General features: G+C 42.8%; 1 protein-coding gene across 1 annotated transcript in view; it reads right to left on the bottom strand.

The window, feature by feature from the left end:
- Positions 1–13254, bottom strand: part of FLT3 (fms related receptor tyrosine kinase 3) — a 56764-nt gene that overhangs the window by 35159 nt on the left and 8351 nt on the right. The window contains exons 3-9 of the mRNA XM_039254695.1: positions 11484–11686; positions 8713–8828; positions 5051–5180; positions 3230–3357; positions 2761–2900; positions 2510–2663; positions 833–1001 (exon numbers count right to left, since the gene is read on the bottom strand). Of these exons, the coding sequence (XP_039110626.1) occupies positions 833–1001; positions 2510–2663; positions 2761–2900; positions 3230–3357; positions 5051–5180; positions 8713–8828; positions 11484–11686 (1040 nt within the window). The remainder of the gene's footprint in view (positions 1–832; positions 1002–2509; positions 2664–2760; positions 2901–3229; positions 3358–5050; positions 5181–8712; positions 8829–11483; positions 11687–13254) is intronic.

Raw genomic sequence — 13254 nt, 5'->3', positions numbered from 1 at the left:
GCTGATAGCTACTACACTGCACCACACAGATCTAGGCCTGTGATACAAATCACCAGAGGTGACTGAGAACGTAGAATCGGGGCACTTCACCCCAATTGTTCAGCATGTCTAGAACGGGGGCCAGGAATCCACATTTTTAACAGTGGTCCAGACGATTTCTACAGAAGTGGTTATGGACCACATGTTGAGAAACGATTTATTCTAAACCATTGGCTTTCTTGAGGTACCTTTCAGGAACTCAGAGTCTAGCATGAAATCATGTCACACAGAGAGATAAAGAGGTGTCATCGCTACAGAGATGACAAGAGAAAACGTTGTTTTCTCTTTTCCAAAGAGGGCGTGGAGAGTTTCTCCCATGAGACCATCTTGAATACAGTTGTACAAGTGCCCAGGAAAATGGAATTTTCCTTCAGCTTTTATTCCGAGCCTCTTTCTGCATTTACTTTTTGAAAATTTAAACCAATATACTTATAGGTAATGTTTTGCTGTTTTGAAGGGGTTTTACTTCCTCAGACATCTGCATTTGTACAGAGGGAGATTCGGAATGCTACAGCACAATACTCTCAAGTGGGAAGTAACAATCTAGGGACTCAGAAAATGCCACGAGCCATACTCAAACTAATGGGATTCTTTCTGGGTTTTGTGCGGCAGGTTATACTATTTGAATTGATTATCAGACTCTTACAGGGTCCTAATCTCTGCTTCCCCCCCACCCTCATCTTCTGTGTCAACACAGTGATATATAAACTCATGATACAAAAGTGTGCCTCTGGAGAGCAACGAGGGGGAGTGTGCTATGTCTGGTGAGCCCTGGGCCTCTTTGTTGGCTCACCTGTACCCATCATCGAGGCCACTCTGCTCACAAGGAAATGATTTTTGAGAGAAGGTCCATGTGCACCTGATTTGTGGGTATGCTTTAAACCTGACAGTAAAACAAAACTCTTCATACTGGTCAATCTCATAATCTTCACTGGATTTGGAAGCATTTATAAATCCTTTCTCTGTAAAAAAAAAAAAATGCATTTATAGATTAGGTGAGATTCATATGGAAAGACTCTGAGAAGATACAATAAAATATTATTCATCAGTCTAACATAAGAATACTCAGCTGTGGCCACGCTGCAGGCCAGATTTGATAGCCCAACAAGAAAAGCAGGAGTCCTATCCCCAGTAATAAGCCTGAGCTCACCAACTTCTATAGTCAAGATGTTGGGGTGCCCAGGCGGCTCAGTTGGTTGAGCGTCAGCTGTCGTGATCTCATGGTTCATGAATTCGAGCCCTACATTGGGCTTGCTGCTGTCAGCACAGAGCCCGCCTCAGATCCTCTGTCCTCCTCTCTCTTCAGATCCTCTGTCTCCCTACGTACTTACAAAAACTATTCTAATTTGACGTCCCCACTCAGGCTCTCTCAAAACTAAATAAACATTAAAAATTTTTTTTTTAAAGAATTAGATGTAAATAATTGACTTTCCTCCCAAAGAAAGGTATAAATCAACCTCCAGATTTTACAGACAATTGCAAGAGATGGAAGGGCTTCCCCAGCCCAGCCAAGCATGTACAATTGGGTGGTGGGGGTGGGGGGGGGTGTCCACTGACAGAATCTGGAAGCCCTTTACTCAGTCACACCAGCTTTCTCAGTGAGTGATACATTCAACATAAAAGAATTGCAGGCACAGATCAAACGATTTGGCCAGGAGAATTCACCAGATTTCTTTTTGAAGGCTTTCCTCGTTCGTTTGGTAGGAGAATCACTCATTTCCTAGCATTTTCAGTACAGCTGAAGGCTGCCACTTGGTATGAGATGACTTAAGCCTGGTTATTTTCATTCCTATCCAGCCCACCCAATTTCAGTGCATCTAACCACGTGTTCCTTCTCTCTGTCATTGCTCATCACCCTCTCAGGTGGTTCTCAGAACAAGTATAGTAAAACCTTCATTTTCGAGCATCATTCATTCCAGAAACATGCTTGTGATCCAAAGCACTCATGTAGCAGAGCGAATTTCGAGAACCATTGGCTCAGTTGTGATCATGTGACATTCAGCGCCAGGTATGACTCGTATCGCAAGACATCGCTCATTTATCGAGTTAACATTTATTAGAAATGTCTGCTCGTCTTGCGGAACACTCCAAGACCAAGTTACTCGTAATTCAAGGTTTTACTGTATTTATGAAGTGCCCATTTTTTGTTAGGTTCTCTGTCAGGTTTTGGGGCCAGGAGGATGGAAGGGAATCTTCCTGTCCTCCGGAAGTTTACAGTCTATTGGTAGGCGGTGGTAAGACCACAAGCAGATGACGACAGTGCTAAGATAGTGCGAAGACAGTACTGTTCAAGCGAGCGTGGGAAAGGACGGGAGAAGGCAGCCAATATTTACAAAAAAGACTCTAATTCAGTCGTTCTCAGCTTTTTGATACTAACATTGTACTGAAATCAGAATTAGGACATACCTCACATTCCACATGAAAGCAACTAAAAAGTATCAAGAAAGATTGAGTGAGCAGCCTGCATTACCTATGATGGTAACCAAAGCTGATTTACTGGGATGTTCGGAAGAGGAACAAGTGTAATAGCCAGTGTCGTTTCTTCCCACTGATGATACAAAAGCAAACAGAATCCGTATCATAGTTCTGTTTGTAGAATAGGTACTCATCTCAAAGTAGCTGCCCTAGATTTTAATAAAACAGAGTTTGACTTTAATGACTTCAACCTGTACTATTCGGACATCGTCTCTGCAGTTTCAGAAGGCAAATGTGTCATATTACCTCCTTCAGGGCTTTATTTTCTAATTCCCAGGTGAGTCCGAATCCATGATTCACATGAACAGCTTTGCACCTTATCCATAAGGGCTCCCCTACTTTAAGAAATAATTGTGGCGGTGTGGTCTGCGGAGTTTGATTGAGATCTGGAAAGGATGGAAAACATCTCGAGTAAGAAAACAAAGTGATTTTTGTCCTCATTGCAAAAATACAGCCCAAACATTCTGAAGAACCAAGATTTTAATGTCATCTCAAATGTCACAAGCTGCTTTGATAGGAGCCTCCTTTAGGGACTGTCTACACTTTTATAAAGAAATCAGCTGTTATAGAATCCAAACCATTAGGGGCTAAGTGGCATAAAGAACCATGGCAGCCTTGAAGTTGAACGATGACCCTTGAAGGAGTTGCTGTTAGCTTCAGGTTGTTCCTAAAGAATAGTCACTGAAAAGAGAAGTTCACGTTCTCATGGTCCTACCTATTGTGAACAGCTTGGTACACTCTCTGCCCAGCTCATTCCTTGCACAGCACCTTATGTCTGTTCCAAAGAGTTCATGAAGTACGCTTTCCTCCTTTGTAACAACAGCTGGAGTCTCCCCTTTACAGCTGCAATTAGAAAATTATTGCCATTTGACTACAGACCTTTTAACATCACAGACAAATGTGCAGGAGAAAAACAAAGGTACAGGTTCTAGAGACCATTGAAGAAAAAGGATCGGGTCAAAAGGTAAACAAACTCGGCACCTGGGTGGCTCAGTCTGTTAAGCTATCAACTCTTGATTTTGGTTCAGGTCATGATCTCCTGGTTTGTGGGATCAAGCCCTGCGTCCAGCTCTGTGCTGTCAGCAAGGAGCCGGCTTGGGATTCTCTCTCCCTCTCTCCCTCTCTCTCAAAATAAATATACTTAAAAAAGGTAAACACACCCAAATCTAAGGTTTCTAGTTAGTTACTCATTATCTCAACCAATTAACACTGGAGAGAATGATATACATTTTTATGTAAGTTTAAATTTGGCGGGGGTTGGTGACCTCTTCTGTTGTTGTTCCTGAGAGAGAGAGAGAGAGAGAGAGAGAGACAGAGACAGAGAGAGACAGAGAGAAACAATGGAAAAAGAAGACAGAAAGAGGGAAAAAAGTCAAGAGAATAGGAAAAGCAGGCTTAGGTTTTAACACAGCCTAACAAGGTGAGTGTTTTTTCTTTGAAGCCCAGAGGACGAGAAGGGACAGAGAGAAGGCTGCAGGTGGCCCGCGTCTGCAGAGCTCAAGGAGAAGAGGAGAGGCATCACTCAGGAAGTCAGCAGGTCTCAGGACCTGGTGAGGGGGCCCCTCAACCCCACCCCTTCACCCCAGCCCCTCCTCAGACTCCCATCCTCAACCCCTCACCCACACCCCCTCACCCCCAGCCCCTCCTCAGCCCTCCATCCTCACCCCTTCATCCCCACTCCCATCCTCCACCCCCACAACCCCTTACCTTACCCCCACCCCTTCATTCCCGCCCAGCCATTTCCCTCTCACCACTCCCCCATCTCACCCCTCTACACCCTCACTACCACCTTCACCCCCTCATCCTCATCCTCACCCTCCCACCCCCCACCTCAGCATTAAATAGACTTGGATTCCTCCCAAGAGTTTCCCTAACCACTGCCTTGGTGTGACTCCTTCTCGCCTCCCTGTCTCTTTAGTGTATTCTTTGCTGACACATCATTCCTTCAAGCTATCTTTTTCTTATTATAAGACAACACTAACTGGGTTCGTTGTGGACATTTTGGAAAAGACAGAAAAACCCAAAGAAAAGTATTTTAACTGCCCATATTCCTCCTGCCCTGAGAAAACAACTGTTATTATTTGGGTGTATAGATTTCCCGTCTTTTTTTTTTCCTTGATGCACATGTTACATACACATCCACAGGTAATCTCTTCTTTTCCTCTAAAATTTGGGATCACATTCATATTATTTGGTAACCTAATTTTTTACTTTTTCTCCTTCTACCAGTCCCATTTTTCAATAAAATTGTTTCATAAATTTTTGTTGGTTAAAACTGCATAAATTCTCAGTTTGTGAGAACTTAGCTCTGGCACATATGAAAAACGAAAGCAAATATTTGTAAAGCACTATCTGCCAGCCACCATTCCCCGTGCTTCACATCTATCAATTCATTAAATCCCTGTAGCACGAGGTAAGTACTTTTTCATCCCCCTTCTTCGGATGAGCCAATTTATCTGCACAGTATGATGTCAGCCATATTAGAAAAAGACCAAAAGTAAAGTCGTAAAAGCCATTATGTCTATACCCATCATACCTTTCACTCTGCGAATCACAGAACACCCATTCCACAGTCGGTTCCGGAATGCTCTCAGATATGCAGACCAGTGCATCCTGATTTTCCATTTTTCTAAAGTAAGGTCTCCTTAATGTGTAAAGCAGCGTGTCTAAAGCATCATAAATTATTAACATTTAATATTTTAAAAACAATTGTCCTTAGTAGCCCGCTCACAAAAAGAATTCTACATCATTAAGAAAATATATTTTATACCATAGCAATGTCTTTTGCTCCCCTCCATATGTAAACAACAATACATCCCCTCCTCATAAATCTGTTAAATTCAACTCTGGCTTTAGTATTTAGCTAATTTCTTGGGGGTATTTCATAAACCTATAGACAACTAAAGGTAAGTGGAATTAAGCCATGTAAAAATACAAATACTGATATGCATAGGGAAAAGATTAGAAATAATGTAAAGTTTGGGACGCCTGGGTGACTCAGTTAAACATCTGACTAGATTTCGGCTTAGGTCATGATCTCACGGTTCACGAGATCGAGCCCTGCATAGAGTTCAGGGCTGACAGTGCAGAGCCTGCTTGGAATTCTCTCTCTCCCTCCTTCTCTCTCTCTCTCTCTGTCCCTCCCCTGCTTGTGTTCTCTTTCTCTCTCAGAACAAAGAAATAAACATTAAAAAAAGAAGAAAAGAAATAGCATAAAGCTTAAAACTCATACTTATCTAGTTTAAGACCCAACTTCCTTCCCATGATTTTATCTACAACTAGGCAGAAATACACTGATTTAAAAATGCAGAAATATGGCAGGATAGAGTTAGAATTGAAACAGAATCGAGAGGTTCAATTTGGCCTCTCATTTGCTTTTGGCCATTACACTTCATCTCTCCCCCTTCATTCTGCTTCTTTCCACAATGCTTGACAGATAAGCTTTCCATTCTGCGTGGATTCTTCTAGTGACAGGGGTTCACTACCTCCCAAGGTAGATCCTTCCATTGTTCAACAGACCTTTTCCTTTAAAAGAAAGTTTTCCTGTTCTAAATTCCAATCTCTGGTCTTATGTTTGGGGAGAGAGAGAGAGAGGAAAGAATTTGAAGTGTAAATTTCAAAGCAATTTTAGGCAATAAACAGGCTTTATTATTAAATAAACATAAATGCCCAGAGACTCATATCCAACTTAATAACTGAAATATTAATAAATATCTTTGACTCTACTTTTATGCTTCTCACCATCTCAACCCTAGGTAACCTTTATTTTGATTTTGTGTTTCTCATTCCTGTGCTTTTAAAAATGTTTTCACCACAGAGATGCGTGTTCCTGAGCAATATACTGGGTGTTTTGTGTGTTTTTCAAAATATGGTATATCCCTCAGTAGGTAATCTTCCATAACTTCATTTTCTTATCCAAGCTCCTGTTGTTAAGATTCATCCATAGTTTTGCATGTAGCCATATTAAATTCATTTTTTACATAGTATCACATTGGTGAATATATTATAATCTGTTATTCCATTGTCTTGCAAAGGACATTTGGGTTGTTACCAACCTGTTGTGTTTACCAACAATTGGCACAAGGAACATTCTGTACATTTCTAAGGCAGGTGTGTACGTTTGTTTCATAACATACCTAGGAGGAGACCTGCTGGCTTATATGATATGAGCCCAAGTTCAGCTATACACATGATGATGGTCTGTTTCCCAAAGTGGTTATACTTTACGTAATTTATATTTACATGTAATAACTTACTTAGTAATTTACATGTAAATTTCCCATTGTTCTGTATGCTCACCAAGACTTCTTAATTTTCAACAATCTAGTAGGTATAAAATGGGACCTCACTGTGGTCTTAATTTAGATTTCTCAATTATTATTTTAACGTGTTTACTGACCCTGTAGTTTTCATGTTCTGAAAGTGAAATGCCCACTCATGTCTTCTGTTCATTTTTCTATTGTTTTTTTCTTACTGATTGATAAAAGCTCTTTACCTATTATGATTATCAATCCTTTGTTGGTTTTGGGAATTGTAAATACCTTTTTCCATTTTGTGGTGGTTTGTATTCTCTCCCTGCAACCTCTGACCATTGGTCCCAATTCTACCCTCTAGAGCAGTTTTTTTTTTAAAGTGTAGCTTTACTTAGCCATGAAAATCTTTCAGATCTTTAAAATCAGAAACAAAGGTCAAGGGAGATAATTACCACCCAAAGTATTTTAACAAGTTAAACCAGGTTCCCTGACTTACATGCCAGAAAACTTTCCTCTACATTACACTGCCATCAGCCTCCTCTCTTCAAAATATTTCCTTCCCTGTGCTAAACATTCTCAATTCCTTCAGCTGTTTGAACTTAAGAAAGTCCAAGTTCGTCACTATCTGGTTGCTCTGTTCTGTCAATATTCAGCTGAAAAAAAAAATGTAGAACTGAAAAGAATAATCATCTATTAATTTCCTGGACCTAGACATTCCATTTTTGTGAACTGCTAAGGTTTAGCTTTCCTTTTTTTGTAGCAGCCCAACCTTAGTTGATGGTTACTGATAAGCCTGTGGTTTGCTAAACCCTTTCCTCTTTTTCACACTGACTGTTGCCAAGTCTCCTCTACCTGATTTTTTTTTTGAACCTCACCACCTAGCAGTGTGCTGAAAGCCCATTAACTTCAATAATTGTTGTTGTCCTATTTTTACCATTCTAAATCATAGATGAAAGGAAGATACCCTAGTGGCGCCTGAGTGGCTAAGCCTGTTGAGCTTTTGACTCTGACTCTTGATTTTGGCTCAAGTCATGACTCCAGGGCCATGGGAAGGAGCCCCATGTCAGGCTCTGTGCTGAGCATGGAACCTGCTTAAGATTCTCTCTCTCGCTCTCTCTCTCTCTCTCCTTCTGCCTCTCTCCCTCACTCACTCTCTCTCGCTTGAAAAATTTAAAAATTAAAAAAAAAACAAGGTAAAAAAAAGATAGTAGGACCTATGTGAATGCACCTACCTCCAGTCCCTGCGTGTCATGTGAGGTAGTGCGTGGGGCAGACAGTGCTGAATCTGGGCAGGCACCAGGCCCACACATAACGGGGAGGAAACAAGAAGCCAGAAAACACACGAGGGCGTTGATTCTGCCAAGGGCACAGTCGCCCCCGTGAGGAAGAACACTTGGATTCTTCCTGACGGTTTGCATAGCGATCTAGCATTTGGATTAATAATGTAGCCACCAGCTCCGTGTGGTTACTCAAGTTCAGTTAAGACCTTGGTCCCCAGGCACACTGGCCACATTTCAAGTGTCCAATGGCACCACGCAGCCAGTGACTCCATCGTTAGACAGAAACGTTTCCATCACCTCCAATGGGTGCTGCTAGGATCCTCCGACCCCGTGAGGGGTGCATTTTTAGACCCGTTTTACAGATAGGAAATTGAAGGTTCGGAGAGATTAAGTGATCAGTCATAGGTTGCTAAAAAAAAAAATGGGTAGGGGCAAGGCCGAATAGAGAGTGTCCTGGGTTTTGTAGAGTGCTCATTTTGATAGTCCACGGGGCACGTCAGAGCGTCTCAACAGGTTATACGGATGGTTGAAGTGAGTGCAATCATTTCAGCTACACGTTGAGGGAAACCTGAGGTACTGTGTCCTTGAGCAGTGGACAGAAAGCTCACGGATTCTAAACCGTCCCTTTGGAATATCGCGAATACCGAATAGCAAGGTGCACTTACTTCTTATACTCACTGTAAACGAGATGGTGTAATTGGTAGCTTCACTCTGAATGAAAAGTAGGTATTCACCAGCTTGGGTTTCTGTCATTTTCAAAATGACCATGGAAACAACCCCTCTGAAAACCAAAACAAAGCAAAACAAGAAAGAGAACTAGTTATTTTGGAAAACGTGTGAAACTAAAACATAAAATTTCATACTGAGTCAGAAGGCGGCTCGGTGGCTCTCATTCCGTCGCTGACTGTGGCCCCCGGGGGGCTGGCTGCTCTGTGGGGAACCCAGCTTCTCACTCAGCCTGAGCCTTGTTAGTTTGACTTTGACTTTTATTCAGTCCCTCATTTTCAGAGTGAGTGACCTCCATTCTGACACCTTCATGTCAGGCTTCTCTAGCCTCTTGGAGGGAACACTCCCGTCCAAAAATGCACAGGTTTGGGGGTCCACTCCCATTAGCAATAAGGGGCCATTCCCTTCAATGACGAGCCACCCTCCTCAGTTATATTGCCCAGTCATCTGGCCGCCAGCCTCAGTTCCAAAGTTGCAGACCCAGATTACTATACAAGCGAGAAACACAGAGATAAGAAGCATTGTTTTGCGTGTGTCTCTCTCTAGATGATCCAATTCAAGCGAGATCTAACACAAGGCATTATCCTATGGGAAGGAGGAAATCATGGATACGGAAGGAGACAGAGGTCTCAGTGTTTGCGCTTTTTAACTTTTTGGAAACTTGGTAAAGATAAATTTGGCTGGGAGCCATCTCTTCAAGGAAACAACTTCTGATGTGTTGTTTGGTTAATACCGGTTCTCATTAAAGCTTAAAATATCCTCTAGTAGTTTGTTGAGAAATGCTGGGTGTAAATTTACACTTTCTGACCTTTCAATCCATACTACTCACGGCCTGGTCTTTCTCCAACTGCGTGAGCTCCAGCTGGGAGTCGACAGATAGGCGGACTCTGAGCCCTGCCCAGACCTACTGAATCAGAATCTGCATTTTAACAAGGTCCCCAGGAAATCCAAATGCACACTATATCAGAGACACCCTGCCCCAGAGCCCCAGACTGCATGGTTCAAGAATACGTGTGCTTGCGCTCATAATGACAGTAAATTAGTAGGATCCGTGTTTGATTTGCCTCTGCAGATATTTTGGGGATGTGCCTTCTTTCTCTGAACCATTCACTCTCCTCCTATCACTTGTGAACCTTTGTGTATAACACACAAAACTGTAAGAAAGTTATCAAAGTCTAGGTGTTCAAGCCTTCTGGCCCTGAGCCCAGAGACAAGTTGCTATAATTCCGTGCTTGGAAAAGTTGAATAGTGTTGGTACTAAGTTAATCAATCCATGACCGTGACTAACAAATGGGACCGTCTGTCCTAAAATCAAAAAAGGCACCCCATCACGGAATGAAAAGATCCCTACGTTTTTACTTTGCCTTTTGGTCTCAATCCAGTGAGAACTATTGTGGCATAACATTTTAAGAAAGTTACCGGAACGTTTCTTTAAGCCAAAGTGCTTTGGTTTAACCCCAAGATACAAGTGACCAAAAAACAGAAGTGAGTAATACGGTCTCAAAAGAGGAAAGGAAAATGAATGTGCTCCAAGATTTGGAACCAAACTTCAGAAGTATAGCTACCGTCCTAAAAATTACTCGTGAATTTGTCTGACCTTAAAGAAACAAATGCAAATACTTGGTACGAGTCGGTCATAGACTCGTCCCCTCCATACTTGAGGCAGGCAGGATATCCCCTGTGGACCACTTAGGTACCACTCCCTGTACTGTTTCTGGAAAGACAATGCCTCCTCTACACCATGGGACCCCAGAACACCCCCAAGAACTAGAGAGAAAAGTAGCCTTAGAATTATTAAGCGGGCATTTAAATGGCTTGTGCCGCTTTCTTCCTGCCCCTGTCTGGTATCTTCAACAGGGACTGGGACAGCAGAGGGCAGCAATCGGCACAGAGTTAGATCCAAACTTGGCCATTAGGCCACAATTCTTGGCAGCAGTATTTTTTCTAGGTCAGGAGACCAACATTCCTCATACGCAGATCAGTGTCTTCCTAAAACTCTTTGTGACCATCGCCCATCATTGCGATCATGCTCGCCACGCTGTGGAACAAGACAGATTAAACCCAAGTGTTCCTTCCCTGAATGTTTCCCAAAAAGAAGCTTCTGCCTACTTTACGTAGAATGTAATGAAACGTTTCTGACTTTTTACCTTTCAGAAAGATCCAGTTAAAAAAAACAAGACACCCTAAACATCCCAAATACTCTTTCACTGTTTGTTTTACATTTTTCCAGCCATTCACTGCCTTCTTAGGCCCTAACTGTATCTATAGATCTACATGTAATTTTCTAAGTTAACAGGCTTCTTTTTTGTTGTTTAGAGTAAACCTAGATTTACAGAAAAATTGAGTGGAGAGTACAGAGTCCCTGCATATACCCCCGGCCTCCCAGTTTTCCCTATGATGAACATCTTGCACAGGTGTGCTATATTTGTTCCAACTGGTGACCCAATGGGTACTAACTCCAGTTCATAGTTTACATTAGAGTTTGCTTTTTGTGTTGTCCGTCCTAGGGGTTTGACAAATAGCTACTGCCATGTATTCAGGTCCTAACTATATTTTTTGTTTGTTATCTCTCTGGAGATAAGCGTTACCATGGACAGGGATAGGAATTTGAAAAGAAACTGCATATGAACCCCATTCTGTGGCCAGGATGTTTTCCTCCCCAAAGTGATCGTGGGTGTACCTTCTCCACCCCGTCCTCCCACACTCTTACCTGTTTTGTAAATCAAAGTGAGGCCGGCAATTCAGGGAGCTGTGGTTGAAGACCCAGACACAGGAAATGTTCCCTGGGGTGTTGACCAGCACTTGCAGTGTGACGGACGCAGACATGTCTACTTGCACAGCGGCTGCCCCGTACACCGCCTCTGGGCTCTCCGGCTTCAAGGCACATCCAAGGTCCTCTGGGGGCTCTGACGCCTGTGTGGAAACGATGTGAATTTACTACAGGGGCATGTTTAATGCATCCTCTTCTTAGCTGGGACCTTTTTTGTTTCTTTAATGTTTTTATTTATTTTTGAGAGAGAGAGAGAGAGACAGAGCGCCATTGGGAGAGGGGCAGAGAGAGAGGGAGACAGAATCCGAGGCAGGCTCCAGGCTCCGAGCTGTCAGCGCAGAGCCCGACGTGGGGCTCGAACTCACAAACTGAGAGATCATGACCTGAGCCGAAGTGGGACGCTCAAGTGACGGAGCCACCTGGGCGCCCCAGAAGGTGACCTTATTTAAAATAAGGCCTTTCCACAGGTGATCAAGTTAAAATGAAGCCATTAAGGTGAGTTCTAAACCAGGGGGACTGGTGTCCTTATAAGAAGGGGCAATTTGAAGAAAACACGCACCAGGAAGAGCACCATAGTGGGGCGCCCTCTTGATCCTGGCTCAGGTCATGATCTCACAGTTCATGAGTTCGAGCCCTGTGTTGGCCTCTGTACTGACAGTGCAGACCTGCTTGGGATTCCCTCTCTCCTTCTCTCTGTCCTTCCCCTGCTCTCTCCCCCTCTCAAAATAAATAAATAAACTTAAAAAAAAAAAGGTAAAGAAAAGAAAGTGAAGATAGAATTCTATGAGCCAGCGAGAGAGGCCTGGAACAGAGCCCTCCCTCAGCCTTCAGAAGGGACCAAGCCCGAGGACATCTAGACTTCACACTTCTAGCTTCCAGAACTATGACACAATAAATTAGTTGCTTAAGTCACTCAGTCTGTGATACTGTATTACGGCCACTCTAGCAAACTAATATACAAACAATAGTCATAAAATTCATAACACATGGGTAACTGTGTTTGTGATTAGTGGTATGTGGATAAGAATCTACATGGCAGCAGTAAGTTGGTATCTGTGTTAGAAGGAACTTCAAAACCAAAATATTTTCTGGGCAGATCCTCCCCCTCCCCCCCCATAGGCTTATCGCCACCACTGCACTTCTTGTCTGCTTTACGCAACTGAGATCTATTGAGAGGAGGGTGTGGTAGCAACTTCTGTCTCTGGACCCTTAACCTCTTACTCTCCTAACACGCAGCCCAGCACGCACACGCACACAAACACACACACATACAAGCTTCTTCATGGGGGGAGCAGGGTAGGTCTTCTGCTACCGATCATAGAACATACTTCTGGCTTTCTGCCTTTATTTATTCAGCAAGTAACTGGTAAGTTCCTCTGCTCAATATCTGATAAGTGCCAGACCATCTACTGGGCGCTATGGAAGAAAAGACATTGATTTTGTCCTTAAAGAGTTTCAAGTCCATGGGAAGGAAAAATTAAAACACCAGGAGAGATACGGTGTGCCCCACAAAAAGGTACCAACTACTCTGAGAGGTAAATTTGAGTGCTCGGGCACTTCAGAGAAGAGAGAAGAAACTTCCAAGCTGGGACGGGGGTAGTGAGGATGTTTCACTGAGGTCCAGAAATTGAGATGGGTCTTAAAAGATAGGCACAGAATAAAGTAAAAACAAAACAAAACAAAACAAAATTAAAGAAAACCTGACATGTTG

This window comes from Hyaena hyaena, unplaced genomic scaffold (assembly GCF_003009895.1).
Source record: "Hyaena hyaena isolate Hyena2069 unplaced genomic scaffold, ASM300989v1 scaffold_11, whole genome shotgun sequence".
Taxonomy (NCBI): domain Eukaryota; kingdom Metazoa; phylum Chordata; class Mammalia; order Carnivora; family Hyaenidae; genus Hyaena; species Hyaena hyaena.
The sequence above is the reverse complement of the archived record's forward strand: the minus strand, read 5'-3'. Positions and strand labels throughout refer to the sequence as shown.